Source organism: Corylus avellana, chromosome 7 (assembly GCF_965113065.1).
Source record: "Corylus avellana chromosome 7, dhCorAvel1.hap1.2, whole genome shotgun sequence".
Lineage (NCBI taxonomy): Eukaryota > Viridiplantae > Streptophyta > Magnoliopsida > Fagales > Betulaceae > Corylus > Corylus avellana.
The window spans coordinates 19,127,973-19,143,714 of NC_142496.1; the positions used below are offsets into that span (position 1 = coordinate 19,127,973).

The following is a 15,742-nucleotide window of genomic DNA, read 5'->3' on the forward strand; positions in this document are numbered from 1 at the left end:
AAAAAAATCAAGTATCAGGCAAACAGAAACAAAACGTTACCTATTCCATGAAGCCATCTCAGTAACTAAATCAAATATTTATATTATAAAACCAAAAGATAAGGGAAAAGGGCAAAAGCACACTTTCAACCTAAATCTGCATAATCGAGATTAGATAAATCCCAAATAGCTCCATACTCTTCGGTATTCTTGTACGGATATATGTATCTAACCAAAATTACATGAGGAAGACAAAAGGCTAAACATAGATACAAAATTTTAATACCTTAAATCTTGAAGCCACAGAGGAAAATTTATATGATGATCTTGAAGATTCCTCTGGTGGTGAAGGGAAAAGACCCGCAACAAAGGGGCACTTGGAAGAAGACAATAGATTGCAGTGTTCTACCACAACATAATCACGATTTTTGTCTAAAAAGGTATTTGAGTGATAAGTGACCTACAGAAAAAGCATTGAGTGAGTGAATCTTTGTTAAGATCCTCTATATCACAAGACCCTATTTACAAAAGTACCGTGACATATGACATGCCTTTCCAGCATAATGTCTAATGGTAAAATCTGTTTCGGAAAATTTTGCCTTTTCCAACCTTGGATGGGCCCGAAAATTCTGAAATAACTTGGTTGAAAATGTTTCATGTGTTGATTTTGGGAACATGCTGCAAAAACAAAAAAAATCAGGATAAGGATAAAGTGCAAATAAATGTTATAAAGCAACACGCACCAATTGATATTGAAGAACTCAAATTTACCAAGCTTCATCCAAGAGAGCAATTATCCCAATAGGTTTCTGCACATGTATATAAAATAATAGTATAAGGCACATGAGCAACTGACATTGAAACCATATATAGAAAAATAAAAAAGGAGAAAACATACACAGAAAAATCAATATGAAAAAAGATTCTTTATACAGTTCCTATAATTTTTTTTTTCAAAAGTTCTTGTCTCAGCTTTTCTAATAAATTCTTTATATGAGAAGATCACTTTAAAAGTTTAAACTGAGTTCCACAATGCCAAACATTTCAATTCAGCATCAATCCCAACCTGTATCTGTAACCTACACATAGATTTCAAAAAAAGATGAGTGCATGATACTAAAAGCTAAACCAGAAAACCAGGTTCAAAACCAATCCAGCCTGAATAGATGAATACGGCAGGGGGAATGAGCAAGCACCTTCTCCATCAAATCTAAAACATCTTGGTTGTCTATAAATTCAATGTAGCTCCAATTAATTTCTTCTTTGCTATATTCTTCCTGTTCCATCTTGAATACATGCTGGAAAAAATTGGAAAAATAAATTTTAAAAGCCTTATCAAGGAAGTACTGGCTCCCATTGGACCAGTTGTATCTATATGCATCTTTCTTAAAGCATTTCACCAAACATTATTACACACCTCATTAAAATGTTGCTGAAGCTTTTCATTGGCAAAGTTAATGCAAAATTGCTCAAAACTGTGGAATAGAAAGTGTTAATCAATCAATTGAAGGAGTATGGAGACAACACTTAGCTTCACAGAAAAAAAAAAAAATGAAGTGAATTAAGTTCAAACAGAACGTCAGTAATTGATGACCCAAATGTATAAACTACTAAACTAGATATGAAAAGTGTAAAAACCTTTCAAATCAAACACAAATAAAATAATCAAAACAAAAGAATCTAAATCAATTACTTCATTTAACAGCACAAAAAAAGAAGAAGATATTAATGCTTTGGGAACAACTTATCTGTTATAAACCTCAATGCAACTATATTCAACAGTACCAGCAAACAAACAAAGACATATCAGAGTGAATGACCTTCTCCACATATAGAGATACGTTATACACTGGAAACTCTTTTAAGTGTCAAGCCCTCATGCTTATAACCTCTGGAAGGGCATCACTATAGTAAATCTCTTTTATTTCACATATAGAAGCCAATGGTGAATTTAGGAAAATCTTCACATCCTTAGTTTAGTTTTTTTCTAAATTTATTTCATTCGGCTTCATATATGGATTCAAGACCACTTTTTATTTGTTTGTTTTGAACATGACACAATACATATTTGCTTCCACAAGAATATACAAGAGAAAAATGGGCAAAAGAATATAATTTGGATAAAAAAAAATGTAAAATGATCTCAAATTCTTTTTTTGATAAGTAAAAAATTTGGACCATTTCTCGATTTATGCATGTCATCCTTGCGCAAGGACCATGCAAATCTTCTGTGTATCGTTCCAATTTTATCAGATGTGGGACATCTCAAATTCAGAAGCTTTAGCCTATACATTGAGAAGTTCCATGCCCTCAAATATACAACTTCTCCTCTTCCTAAAGCAACACAACAGTGCAACTTCCAAACCACATTCAGACTACCTCCTAATCTCTGTTTCGGACTAACCAAATCTATAGCTCATCATAGGCAGAAGCAGAGACATCCCAAATTGAGGGAAACAAGACGCTAGAGTTCTCAAGGGGCAGATTACAACAGAAAGTCCACCATTTCTCCATTTAATTTTCAATTAAGTACAAATTGGAAATGACCTTAGCAAGATCTTGAAGGAAACTTTTTGGAGCTCCCATAAATACAGTTTCCAGGAGCCCATAAGGAGTGAAATAAGTATGGGCCTATTAAGGCACTCCATGTAATAGATCATAAGAGAAGATATTAGGAGGGTGTTCCCTGATGCCCTATTGGCACGCATGTATATCAATATTTTATACTTGCATGCCTTGTAAGTCTTTGTTTCAATGTAAAGTCTAAGTATTTCCACAATTATTATCCAAAAATAGAGTATATATAGTAATGGACCCATCAACCAACAAGGGGTCAATGGAGTTCTTTCTTTTGTTGGAATTAGCAAAAATACTTTGCGCACTTGTCACCCTCCCTCAACCACAAAACCCCAGATTTTTTCCTCCAACTCACTTCCTCCATGAGAATGGATTTCTCTAACTCACTATTAAAGTAATGATTAAGTTAAATTTATCTCTTCCTATCAGCTTAAACTTGTGGGACAAGTGGTAATTTAACATGGTATCAGAGCCAAAGGTCCTGGAATCGAACCTTGACTCCGTCAAATCATCCCCTATTTAAATTAAATATTTTACATGTAGGGCCTCACCGATTAAAAGGGAGGGAATTTGAACCCACACGTGAAAGGGAGTGTTAAAATGATAATTAAGTGATTAAATTATCTCTTCCTATCAGTTTAAGCTAGTAGGACAAGTGATAATTTAACACTCGCTTACAACTTATGCCTTCTTCATTCTCTCCTCAACACCTAATGCCCTTGATTTCTTCAATGATATCAAAAACACATAGCTCTTCCAAAAGGATCTTTTTCTTCCTCTCAACATTGCCAAACACCTCCTCATTCCATCTTTTTAAATCAGCCTTCAAAGCCTTAAGCTTGTGGGCTAAAATGAAGCTTAAAGAGCCCTGGAAATGATAAGAGTCCTACCACTATTTCATCTTGTCCACAAAACCCTCAAACTTTAGCAACGTACTTTCAAATTTGAAGTACCCACTATCCCTTTGAAAGTTGCCACAATCAAGGAGGATCGGGCAATTATCCGAGCAAAGTCTAGGAAGCCTCCTTCAGGATACACCAGGAAACTGAGCTTCCCACACCGACGAGACAAGAAATCTATCAATTCAAGCCATGATAAAAAATGAAGTAAGAGAACACCATAGTTGGGCATAAACGAACTTCTCCAAATCTCTCATTGGGGAACCGGGTAACGTTAAAATCACCCGCAATGCACCAAGGAAGGTTCCACCAACTGAGCATAATAGCTAGCTTATCTTTTTTTTGATAAGTAATGATAATAGCATAATAGCTAGCTTATCCCAAAGAAGTCTTCTATCACAATCAAAATTAGGGCCATAGACACTCGCAAAAGCCAAAGTAAAATGATTTTCAACGTTTCTAAAAGTATTAGCCAGGGTGAACTCACCCACACACTCGTCGATCTTTTCCATCACCCTTCTATCCCACATAATCAAAATGCCACTTGAAGACTCCCCGAGTCTAGACAACACCAATCCACATGATGGTACCCCCACAAAACTACACACGACACCACAAGACATGACCACCAACTTAGTTTCTTGAAAAGAAACATATCAACTTCTCACTCTCTAAGTAGGTTCCTTTCATTCAACTCTCTCACATTCTAATATAGTAATTTAGGCTTCATTAAAAACTGAGATACCCCTCTCCTTTCCTTTACCACGACTTGGAATCTCACTTTTAGAGTCGTAATTAATGGAGCATTCCAATCTCTTTAACTCCCTATTGCCTTTCTTACCAAGTTTAGAATTGGAAACTAAACCCTTAGGAAGATGACAAAATAGCCATAAATTGCTCCTCATTACCCACACATAAAACCCCCAAAACACAATGGATCTCCTTCACTCTTTGCAAAACCCAATCTGAATGCTTCGACCTTGAGCGACCATTCTCCGACACAACAGGGGGGATAGAAGCTTTGGGGAGTTCAGTACAAAGCTTCCTCCCAATTGGGAAAAAATAAAAATAAAAAAAATCCATGTCCCGACAAGGTGCTGAATCAAACACATGCTGACTGATTTCTTTAACATAACCCACCTCCATTCCAACCAAAGCAGGCAGAGGAGATCCTTCCCCCTTTTCACCAATAAGGTTGACTCCCCACCCCAGCCCGCCGAAGAAGAGCTTGTAGCATCAGGAGTATTAAGCTTAGGAGAAGGTTCTTTGAAAGTAAAAAGCTCAGTTTCCTCATAAGTATTAACAACAAAAGATATAACACAATCTCCTCGCCATCATAATCTGAAGGAAAAGAAGTTTGATTTAGAAATAAGAGCTTTACTAAGGCACCAATAAAAGACCCTTTTGGGATTGGGGCCTTGATAACCTTCTTCACATAGTACATCGGTAACTATGGGCCACCAACAGCAAGAATTGAAACACTCATGTCATGAACTCAAGACTTCCTTGAGCCACCGCCACCGTTGGCAAGATCTAAAGCCACTATGCGATCTACCGGAAAAGAAGCGACAACAAAGGATCGCACAGTATGGAATCATCAGCTGAGGTCGTAGGAGCTCTGAGCTAACCAGCACCGAGGCCCTTACCGGTGTCCAAGCCAGACCCACACCCAAAGTTCTTTTCCACTTATGCGTTAGCTTCAACTTGGGCTTGAAGGAATATTTGGCCCTAAAAACCCCAAAGCCCATCAAAGCCTTTCCTTTAAGATCTTGATTAGAGTGGGCCGTTGGAGGCGAGCTTAACAAACTTACGGGGACCTTAGAAGGAAAAAAACCAATTGGGCATTTTTGACTTCCTGCAACACCCAAGCCCAAACTTGAATCAATACATTCTAAAAACCCATCTACATCCTTTTTTAAGCTCACCAACACCTCTCTGAAGGAGCAAAAATCAAGATTAACACCTTGAAGCCCCCTGCTCGAGCCGACACCACCAGTTGAAAATCAGGGATCTTCAACCTTCCCAGACTCAAACCAAGAGCAAGACATCCTTGCTGCACTTTGTACCGAATGAGCCCTTCAACGACAAGAGAAAGGTCGAAAACTTCCTTAGTCCAAAAGAGCCTCTGCATATGACAAAATCCCCCCCACATCCAACGAAGGTCTCAGCGCCATCTTCATCTAATTTGCGCCCATCACTAAAGGATTTTTAGAGTGACGCCCAACTGACCCACCACCATGTAGTGACGGGAAGATTTGCACCACCACTCGTAGCTCCACGACAATGGACTTCCAGCCCCTACCATGCCTCCCTTACGGCACTAAGATAAGGCCCCTCTGTTTACCTCCCCCAAACTCCATCACGACCAAGAACCGTTCATGCTTATTAAAGCATCGTTGGGAGAGGAGAGCTGGGAAACCAACTCTAGAGCATCTCCAAAACTCCTTCCTCCCCTCCTCTAGAACCACCTCCTTGACGGTGGCTAACAACCAAGAGACATTGACATTGCCCAAGCATAAGGAACAAAAACTACCCCTACTCCTCTCAAAAATTCTACACACTTGAGACCTACCCTCCATAATCAACTCAAACAATTTGGACCCAACACGGCACCCCCTGAACAGCCCCATACAATAAAAGAATTGCCGAATTGTGCTGAAGAGAGAGAGAGTCCACTACCAACTCAAACAATTTGGACTCAACACGACACCCCCTGAACAGCCCCATACAATAAAAGAATTGCCGACACGTGCAGACGAGAGAGAGAGACAGAGAGCACAACTAAAACATCACTTCCAAATTGAAACCACCTTCACCTCCAAAATTTGGAAAGCATGATATTAACAAATTAAGAGGGAAAACCTCCATTAGCAATTGGTATTCTCTATGTGCTCATCAATAGGATACACAACAGATTGAAGTTGGAACAATAAAAGATCAATTTCTAGGCTCCAAAGAGTCCAAGAACTCAGATCAGAAATTTCATATAAAAGAGAATTAGAAGGCTTAGAAGATGACAGTTGAAAGGTTTTATCCAAGGTTTATGGAGGTAAATTGTTCCTATTGTATACCATAAGGTCCATAAGGAAGTAAAATGTAATTTCCCCTAAAAAATGACCACTAACAAATCTAAAGGGGCAGAAAAAACGGCAGCCAATGCAACGAGTTGATTGTCATGTACAATGGAAACAACTATATGAACTAAAACCACATGTACATCCTAGAGACAATTTTCATTGAAAGCAAAGTCTAGTAGGTGTTACTAGACTTCCTACGTGCTAAAGCAAAGGAGGCCATGCCAATCAAATAACGTACTTTGCATTCAATAAATTAAGATGTACTCCAAAGGAGCCTTAAATGTTACAAGAAAAGAAATCAAACCAAGTCCAAAAATGTAAACTGTTTTTTTTTTTGATAAGTAAACTGTTACCTGTTATTCTTAAAGCATTCAAACCCATAGATGTCCAAGACTCCAATTTGCACTCGGGAATTCAGATCTTGCCCAACAGACCTATTGATCTTATCAACAAGCCTGAAAGAAATAACAAAATCAGTAACATATACACTATCGAAAAACAAATTCTGCATAAATAAAAGAAATGGTTCTTGATAGTGAAGTGAATATAAGCCTACCAATCAAACAGCCGAGCATAAACAGTTTTTGCCAGTGCATCCCGACTAGCAACAGCAGCATTACAGTCAAGAGCTTTAACAATACATCCTTCACGAGTTTGTATTGAACGAGTACAAAGTGTCGCTAGCAAGAGGTTCACATCGCATCTGATTAAAGAAGCAGTTTAGTTATCAGATTAACAAGACCAAAAGCATCTATTAAACTCTAGGTAGCATCTGATTAAAGAAGCAGTTTAGTTATCAGATTAACAAGACCAAAAGCATCTATTAAACTCTAGGTAGTTATAACATCACAATAAAGAAATAGGCTAGTCCCCAACTCTGCTTGGTTAGCTAGTTCACAACCCAAAATGGTGACAAAAATGAAATGTACTCCACAAGTTAACTAGCATATCCATTTGCTTGGGGAAAAACTAACATATCCATTTCTTACTCCACAAAATTCTATGCTCCTTATAGGATAGCTTGCAATTAAGTAACAATATCCATATTGGATGACAATTCCAGTGCACTTCTATACAAATGGCATTGCTTGCTAATTAGTCTAAGCTTATCTCACCTCTACTAAGCCTTGATACCAAATAATTGGGATATATTGCTCATCTAGAAAACAATTTTACAATTAATTCTCTCCAGAGGGGCTTCAAGTGGTATTTTGATTATGTGGAACAAAAGGGTGTTGAAGAAGATAGACAAGCAAGGGTAGTGAAGAAGATAGACGAGTGTGTGGGGAATTCATCGTGACTGCCAACTTTCGAAACGTTGATGATCATTCCACTTGGGCTTTTATGGGTGTCTATGGCCCTAACTCTGACAGGGATGGAAGGATTTTTTTTGGATGAGTAGGCTGGTTTGCTTGCTAGTGGAATTTGCCTTGGTGTGTTGGAGATGATTTTAATTTTACCTATTCTTTTTCCCAATGAAAGGTCAGGAGAAGCTCGTTTATGCCCTGACATGTGAATTGATAGATTCCTTTACTTGGTCAAATGATTGAAACTCTCCCGCTTGGTTTAGAATTGACAGATTCCTTGTCTCTATAGTGTGGGAAGCCCAGTTTCTAGGTGTTTCACAAAGGAGGCTTCCTAGACTTTATCCAGATCATTTCCCAATCCTCATCAATTGTGATGATGTTCTAAGGGGTAGCAGGGCTTTCAAATTTGAAAACATAGGGCTAAAGTTTGAAGGTTTTGTGGACATTCTGAAACAGCGGTGGGACTCTTATCATTTCCAAGGTTCGCCGAGCTTTTAGCAAGCAAGCTCAAAGCCTTGAAATTTGATTTAAAGAGATGGAATGAGGATGTGTTTGACAATGTAGAAAGGAAGAAGAAGACCCTTCTACAAGAGCTACATATTCTCGATGTCTATGACGAAGAAAGGGCTTTAGGCGTTGAGGAGAAATTGAAGAAGACAGAAATTGTTAGTGAGTTAAAAAGATCTACTCTTATGGAGGAGATGAGTTGGAGGCAGAAATCTAAGGTGTTGTGGTTAAGGGAGGGTGACAGGTGTATTGAGATTTTTCACAAAATGACTAATTCCAACAGAAGGAAGGATTCCATTGACTCCTTGTTGATAGGCAATACCTTTTCTACCAACCGGGAGGAGATCAAAAAGCACATTGTCCAGTTATATCAAAAGTTATACACCGAACAGGTTAATTGAAGGCCGTTGGTGGATGGCCTTTCCTTTGATTCCATTGGTTGGAGAGAGATTTTGAGGAAGAGGAGGTGAGAGGGGTAGTGAAAGCTATGAATGGTAACAAGGCACCGGACCCTGATATAAATGAGTTGTTTTAAAACAGGATATCATGAAATATTTTCATGACTTCCATGCTATAAGCAAGTCTTAAATGAGCCTTAATGTTACTTTTATTGCCCTCATTTCAAAGACTTCAAGGATTGTTGACCTCAGGGATTTCCGCCTTATCAGTCTTGTGGAGGGCATCTACAAAATTATTGCTAAAATTCTAGCAAACAGGCTGAAGATGGCATTGGAGAAGATCATCTCTAAGTTGCAAAATACATTCATCAAAAGTAGGCAAATCCTAGATCATGTTCTTATCGCCAATGAATGCCTTGATACTAGATTAAGGTCCCGTGAGTCGGGTGTTATTTGCAAAATGGATCTAGAAAAAATTTATGATCATGTTAATTGTGACTTTTTGTTGTATATGCTGAGGTGTGGCTTTGGGGGAAATGGTGCTTTTGGGTAGCTCATTGCATTTCTTTAGTTCATTTCTCGATTTTGGTGAACGGCACTCCAATAAGGTTCTTTAGTACTTCCTATGGCTTGAGACAAGGGGACCATATGTCCCCTTTGTTTGTCCTTGTGATGGAGGCGTTGGATAAAATGATTTCTGTTGTAGTGAGTTTGGGGGGGGGGGGGGGGGGGGGGGGGGTTACAAGTCCCACGACACAGGAGCAGGATTCTCTAAAAAGCCAAGGGCGCAGTAATAGTCAAACTTCCCCGAGGGCAACAGTTGGGTCTCCTACTTCATATCTTTCTTTTAGCATCTATTGGCGATAGGGTTCCAAACCCACACTCCAGCGTAGAAAACTATAGGGCAATTGTAAGATGGTTGGCTTTTGATTCAGGTGCTCTTTGGTCTTCAAGTGTCTACTGCCGGCCAGCAAACATGCAACTTTGGCAATCAGCTGCGCCAAGTTTGATTTCTCTGTGGGTAATGGTGGAGTAGATTTCTCTTACCTTTCGTTTGCCGATGATACTTTGATCTTTTATGGTGCTAATCCAAATCATTTTTGTAATTTGTGTTGCCTATTCCTATGCTATGGAGTACTTTTTCTTCAAAACTTTGTACCTTTGGACAATTGCTTATGTTTCTCCCTTAACAATTAGTTATAGTGATTTTCTTGTTCGTTTTGCTCCTTCTAACTAGATGCTTCATTTTGTATACTTGATGCGTACTTAGGGGTACCTTTACGCTTTTAATGATATTTTTCAATTACTTTTTTTTTTTGATAAGTTGATATTTTTCAATTACTTATCAAAATTCTCTCTCAATTTTTACTTGGCAGACATTCTATATATTATGCTGCCAAAAACATTGTTCTAAGAGACCTGTAACCATTACAAGGATTTAACAATTCCAATTTCATACAAAAAGACAAATTATGGAACTGAAATTAATACCTCAGTCTGGTCAAAATTGATTAAAGCAAGAAAAATTTCCAAACTATCATGTAAATCACCAACCTGAAAAGATTAGCAGCCACCTGCATATGAAAGCTAGATTTCTGATCCTTTATAACCGACGAGTCATATTCTTTGCCAGGAGAAAACTCAATGTTCCCTAAATGTAGAATTGCAGCTAGGGTGCGGAATATAGCTTCCTGATAATGGAGATTGAACATTGAAAATTAAGAACAGAAACAACAATAAATAGAAGAGTCTCAAAGGGAAAAAGCAAAGCAATTGTATGCTACATATGGTTTTTCAGACCTGATCTTCATGACTTATACCAACAATGTCCATAGCCCGCCTTGTCTTCATGTATTCTTCTATGCTACTCACGCCATCTAGCTCGTAGGTCTTGCTTTGATTCAAGTAGTGGAAGTGGCTTGATTGATCTAATTTGTACTTCTCTGCATCCTAGACATATGGGATACATCATAATGACATTGTCCATGATGACAATAACCCAAGTATGTATGATTAAATCATCAGAAACACACAACCCAAAAAAAAGCCATAAGCAAAACCATGCACCTTTCAACACAATATTGACAGATAGGTGTAAATACATCAGTACAATATGTGTGTGCAGAGGTGTGTGTCATGTGTGTGTGAGAGAGAGAGAGAGATTACCCTTCCAGATGCACACAACTGATAGAAGCAATGATAATTCCTTTCAGGATCTGTTATCTGAACAACACGGGATCGTTCCAAAAGGTAAGTTCTGATTGCAGCACCTGATATTCTACCACTTGCATCAAATTGGATTTCAACAAACTTGCCAAAACGACTGCCATGAAAAGAATCAACATAAAGGAATAAATAATTATTATAGATTGAAGAGAAACGATGGCAAACTACAATAATAGAAAAAATCATATTATAAAATCATATTGAATGGAATATAATTCATGGATAATATTAATGATTTGATAATATCCCAAACTCTTTGTTCAATCCAATAGTCTACCTATAATGAAACTGCAGAATCACTACTTGCCAAATAGTCTCTTCAGTCAAGACAAGTTTAAATCCCCAACATCTTGTACTTGCTTTTGTTTTGATAATTCATACTTGCCCAAAAACAAAAAGACAAGTTTATGTTTATCTCTGTAACTGCTCTTCACTTCCTATGATTTTTCTTCTCTACCATCTAAAAGCTTATATCTAGTTCCTTTCAGTTATCCTGGAGGTTTTGCCCATTTAGTCCATTCCAGCACTCTGTTTTCTAACTTATTATAAGTTTTTCATATTCTATCAACTTAAATCAGCTCAACTCATCCCGACAAAGTCGGTTTTATAGATCACCATCAACTAATGGAAGCCAACCATATGCAGTCCTTTCCATCATTGTATCATATCCAAACTCATGCTCTTTTTCATACTCTATCAACTCCCTGTTTAACATATCTTTCTTCCCGACTTCTATCCATGTTAATGTAAGCCTCCTTTTACCTCCTTTCACTCCTCCAACTTGAATTAGATCACCTATCTCATGAATGCATTGATCAGTCACCATTGCACTGTTGCACATGGTCAAACCATCTGAAGTAACTCTTTCATCTTGTTTCTCAATATAGGCCACCCCCACCTTAAACTCTTTCATCTTTTTTCTCAATATAGGCCACCCCCACCTTAAACTCTTTCATCTTTATAAGTAATCAAATCTCATAAAAAAGTACAGAGAGGCACAACCGAAATAAACAGAAACTATACTACACAAACACTACTCATAAAACATGAAACATACTTTCCTCGACAATAATATTACAATGATGAACTGCATAATATAAAGGAAAAGAAAAAGAATATTCTAACACGTAAACTACCTTAATCCCAATGCAACACTTTGGATGTATGTAAATCAATAAAGAAAATAATTAGTTATTAAGATATGTAACACAGCACAAGATTAAATAATGCAATATCAAGCTCATTTTGTAGATTGTCAGAGCTGGAATGGAGAAAAAGCCACATGATGGCAAATAATTTAGAGCTGCAATTTGGTAATAGTAATATTCTAGAAATTGAGACAAAAAAATTAATAAACTTCACCTTGAATTGTCATTTCTAACAGTCTTTGCATTACCAAATGCCTCCAATAGTGGATTTGACTGAATCACACAAAAAGTGGAATCAGCAAATGTTGATAGTGGAAGAACAGAAACATAATAATTTCAACAGTGTAAAAGAAAAAAGAAAAAAATAGGCCAGTCCCTCATCACAGGCAGCAGGATCCACTACAGATTCAACTCAAGTTGAAGATAACTAGTCCATCCTAAACAGAGTCCCCATCAACCTAGAGAATACCATCTTATCTACCAATTTTTTATTAGCACAGTGACCAAAAGTATTCTAATCTAGCAACTAACAAATAAATTAAGTATACCTACATCTAATGCACATTGTAAATATTGCAGCTATACTTGTCAATTGGATTGGCTCAAGGATAACCCTTACTTCAAGAACTTGCTGCTCAACTGTTCTGTCATCACCAGCAGCACGGCCACCCACATAAGTAAGATACTGCATAATCAATTTTGTTGTCTCAGTCTTCCCAGCCCCACTTTCTCCACTGACCAGTATAGATTGGCTTTGAGCATCATTCATCATTGCCCTAGAACACACGACCAACAAAGCTTACCGAAAAAAAAAAAAAAGGCGAAATGTAACAGAGATCACCACTCAATTTATAGAACATCTAAAAATAACAAACCTATATGATGCATCAGCCACAGCAAAAACATGGGGGCTTAGCTCCCCAAATGGAGCTCCTTTATACTGCTCCATCATATGGACATTGTACAGGTGGGGAAGCTTTGTGAATGGGTTCACAGCTATCAAAATGCTCCCTGTGTATGTCTATCAAAGACAAAGGAAAATAATTCACGTATCAGTTCAAATCTGGGAAATGTTGAATCAAGAATTGGTAAAACTATACTTCCCATTATTTCATGCGAAATTACAGCATGTGCCACAGGCATGTGAATTATCACTCATAGATCAATGAATTAGAAAGACAACTACAACTTATACCGAGATTTATCAAGTTATAGACTAGTTAAAGACAATTAAAAACCCTCCTAAAAATAACGATTGAGAGCGAAAAAGATAGTGATCTACTAACTGTGCACTAGAATATTGACCTCGAAAGAAATTCAATTTTCAATATTATCTGATTATTGAGTCATGCACCAATCAGGAAGAATGAAAAGCCATGCCTGACAACTAGAGTAGACACTTTCTAAAGCAGCTGAATGATGGTGCATACCTATATGCGATAAAATTGAAAGCAAAAATAACTTCCTTCTACGCATGGTTGGCCATAATCCAAAAATTAAATGTATTAAATACCAGCTTGGCATTCCAAATCCGAATTTTCATTCTTGATTTGTCTACTGCAGAATTTTCTACTTAAAAAAAAAAATACGTTTCATTTACTCCAAGAATTGAAGGGGTTGTGATAATCATTATAACCAAGAATAGAGATTAAATCACAAAAACCAAAACATTTTCAAGAATTAACCAGAACTCCAATTCAGAAAGGGAAATGCCCCATCTTTCAAGTCAGAGACGAGCTCAGAGTTTAGACCCTCAATTTGGCTATACTTTACCCCCAGACACTATTAGATGCCCATTTTGGTCACATTAACTCCAAGAACTTGAAGCAGCATCTACTTAACCACTACAGACAAATTCAATTCAAAGCACCATGATTAAGTCCATGGTTAACAACAATTGGCCTTCAAACTAACCAAGCCCCATCTAAACCCCATCAATCACACTGCTACTCACATATATATCATTGAGAGCATATCTCCTCTGGAGATTGTAAAGCACACCAGGCTCATTCAAATACGTCAACTTGGTCATGTCGTCCACTCCACCGTGGTCCTCCTCATCCGCATCTCTCGGAAACAGCTTGTCCGGAAAAGCCAAAACCTAAAGAAACCCCTCAAAAAAGAAAGTCTGAAAATTAGCACGAACTTCCCAGTGCCGTACAAAAATCACTCCCCTCTGAAAAGAACAAAATGCCGACCTTCTTTCCCGAAGTGTTCACGACTAGAATTTGCTTGCCAACGAAGTCGAGGACTTCAGCCGCGACCCAGGCCAAATCTTTGTCCTCGGCCCAAACCTTGGAGCCTCTGCGGAGACTCATCTTCGGTTCCTGAGAAGCAAAAGCGAGTAAAGTACCAAAAACAAAAAAACCCTAGAATTTTTCAGGGAAATGACTTTGAGGGCAAAAGATGAATTGGAATTGAAATTTGAAACCCTAGGAGCGGAGCAGAGGGGGACAAAAATTAAGGGGGGCAGAGGGTGAGAGAGAGAGAGAGACTTACGGGCATGTCTTTTAGGTGAAATTTTGGATTCCCGCCCTAACAGGTGTGTACTACGAGTCAAAAATGGCGAAACTTCAGAGTATTTATATCGTACTCGACACGTCACCTCTTCGACAGTTTTATTTTTTAACTGGTGGCTAAATCTTTCCTCATATATATTCAGCTCACTGCTCCTATGGCGTAACGGTAAACAGGAGTGAGTTGGCCTAAAAAGTAGCTCTCTGTTTGGCAATCTATAAAAAACTTTATCCAACCAAACCTATTTCCCACTCACTTTATAGCTAAATTATTAGATGGGGGAGAGCCAATTAAATAGTTACCAAACTTTAGAGTTTAAATTGAAATTTCATATTAGTGACGAATTTATTTAATAGATTATTATACTATTATTATATAATTTAATCAGTACTTAATAAAAATTAATAACTGATTATCACTATCATGTCATTCCGATTATGTGATAATAATATAACATCATCTAGTAAATAGCAATGAAAAAATACCTTCTTTGAGGCAATCTCATCGATTTAAACCCACCAACTTAAATGGCTTTGCCAAGTCATTAATGACAATAACCATGATAACCTTCTGTGTTCTCCAATAAAATTTTCGAAGTTTAAAATTCTTTTTCTTTCTGTTTTTTTTAAGAGTTTAATTTATGATATTCCAAGTAATTTTATTGTTTCATAAAAGCAAAAAATTAAAAAATTAAAGAATACGACAGTACTTGTTTCTTTTGTTATCTTTTAAAGGAAATTGATGATGCAGATTTTTTTCATGACCAAACTGAACGATGGACACTTGCAAACAAAAAAAACCACCGAAGGAATGTTAGCCTAGCGAAGCGAATCGACTCGACCGACGAGAAAGGCGCTCTAATAGTTTAAGTTAGATCATTTTCTAAAAGAGAGGTTGAATGAAAAGTGTTACTGACTAAGGATCTTTGAAGTTTTGTGACCTTCTTATGCAAGACTCTTTGGAAGTGGTCTCTTATGGGTTTTGCCCAACTATTTGCCAAGTGATGGGTCTCTTTTGATTGGCTTTTGGTTCGAAATGGGTTTTCTGCTTAGAGTAATGCTTGGCGCAGGGGTGCAATCCGGATTTGCTGACATGGCATGGTCAGTG

At 37.6% G+C, this 15,742-nt stretch overlaps 1 protein-coding gene and 1 non-coding gene across 2 annotated transcripts in view; both read right to left on the minus strand.

Annotated features, from left to right (window-relative positions):
* Positions 1-14,702, minus strand: part of XI-I (myosin) — a 28,633-nt gene extending 13,931 nt beyond the window's left edge. Inside the window, exons 1-16 of the mRNA XM_059598683.2 lie at positions 14,618-14,702; positions 14,317-14,445; positions 14,073-14,219; positions 12,994-13,139; positions 12,738-12,894; positions 12,333-12,391; positions 10,911-11,067; positions 10,545-10,694; positions 10,299-10,435; positions 7,089-7,235; positions 6,886-6,987; positions 1,397-1,454; positions 1,176-1,277; positions 751-788; positions 531-657; positions 266-439 (exon numbers count right to left, since the gene is read on the minus strand). Coding sequence (XP_059454666.2) covers positions 266-439; positions 531-657; positions 751-788; positions 1,176-1,277; positions 1,397-1,454; positions 6,886-6,987; positions 7,089-7,235; positions 10,299-10,435; positions 10,545-10,694; positions 10,911-11,067; positions 12,333-12,391; positions 12,738-12,894; positions 12,994-13,139; positions 14,073-14,219; positions 14,317-14,445; positions 14,618-14,623 — 1,836 coding nt within the window. The 5' untranslated portion in view covers positions 14,624-14,702. The remainder of the gene's footprint in view (positions 1-265; positions 440-530; positions 658-750; positions 789-1,175; positions 1,278-1,396; positions 1,455-6,885; positions 6,988-7,088; positions 7,236-10,298; positions 10,436-10,544; positions 10,695-10,910; positions 11,068-12,332; positions 12,392-12,737; positions 12,895-12,993; positions 13,140-14,072; positions 14,220-14,316; positions 14,446-14,617) is intronic.
* LOC148584627 (U6 spliceosomal RNA) lies at positions 2,146-2,248 on the minus strand. Its single transcript, XR_015912924.1, has one exon. It is a non-coding gene; the product is annotated as a U6 spliceosomal RNA (small nuclear RNA).
* Positions 14,703-15,742: the final 1,040 nt, after the last annotated feature.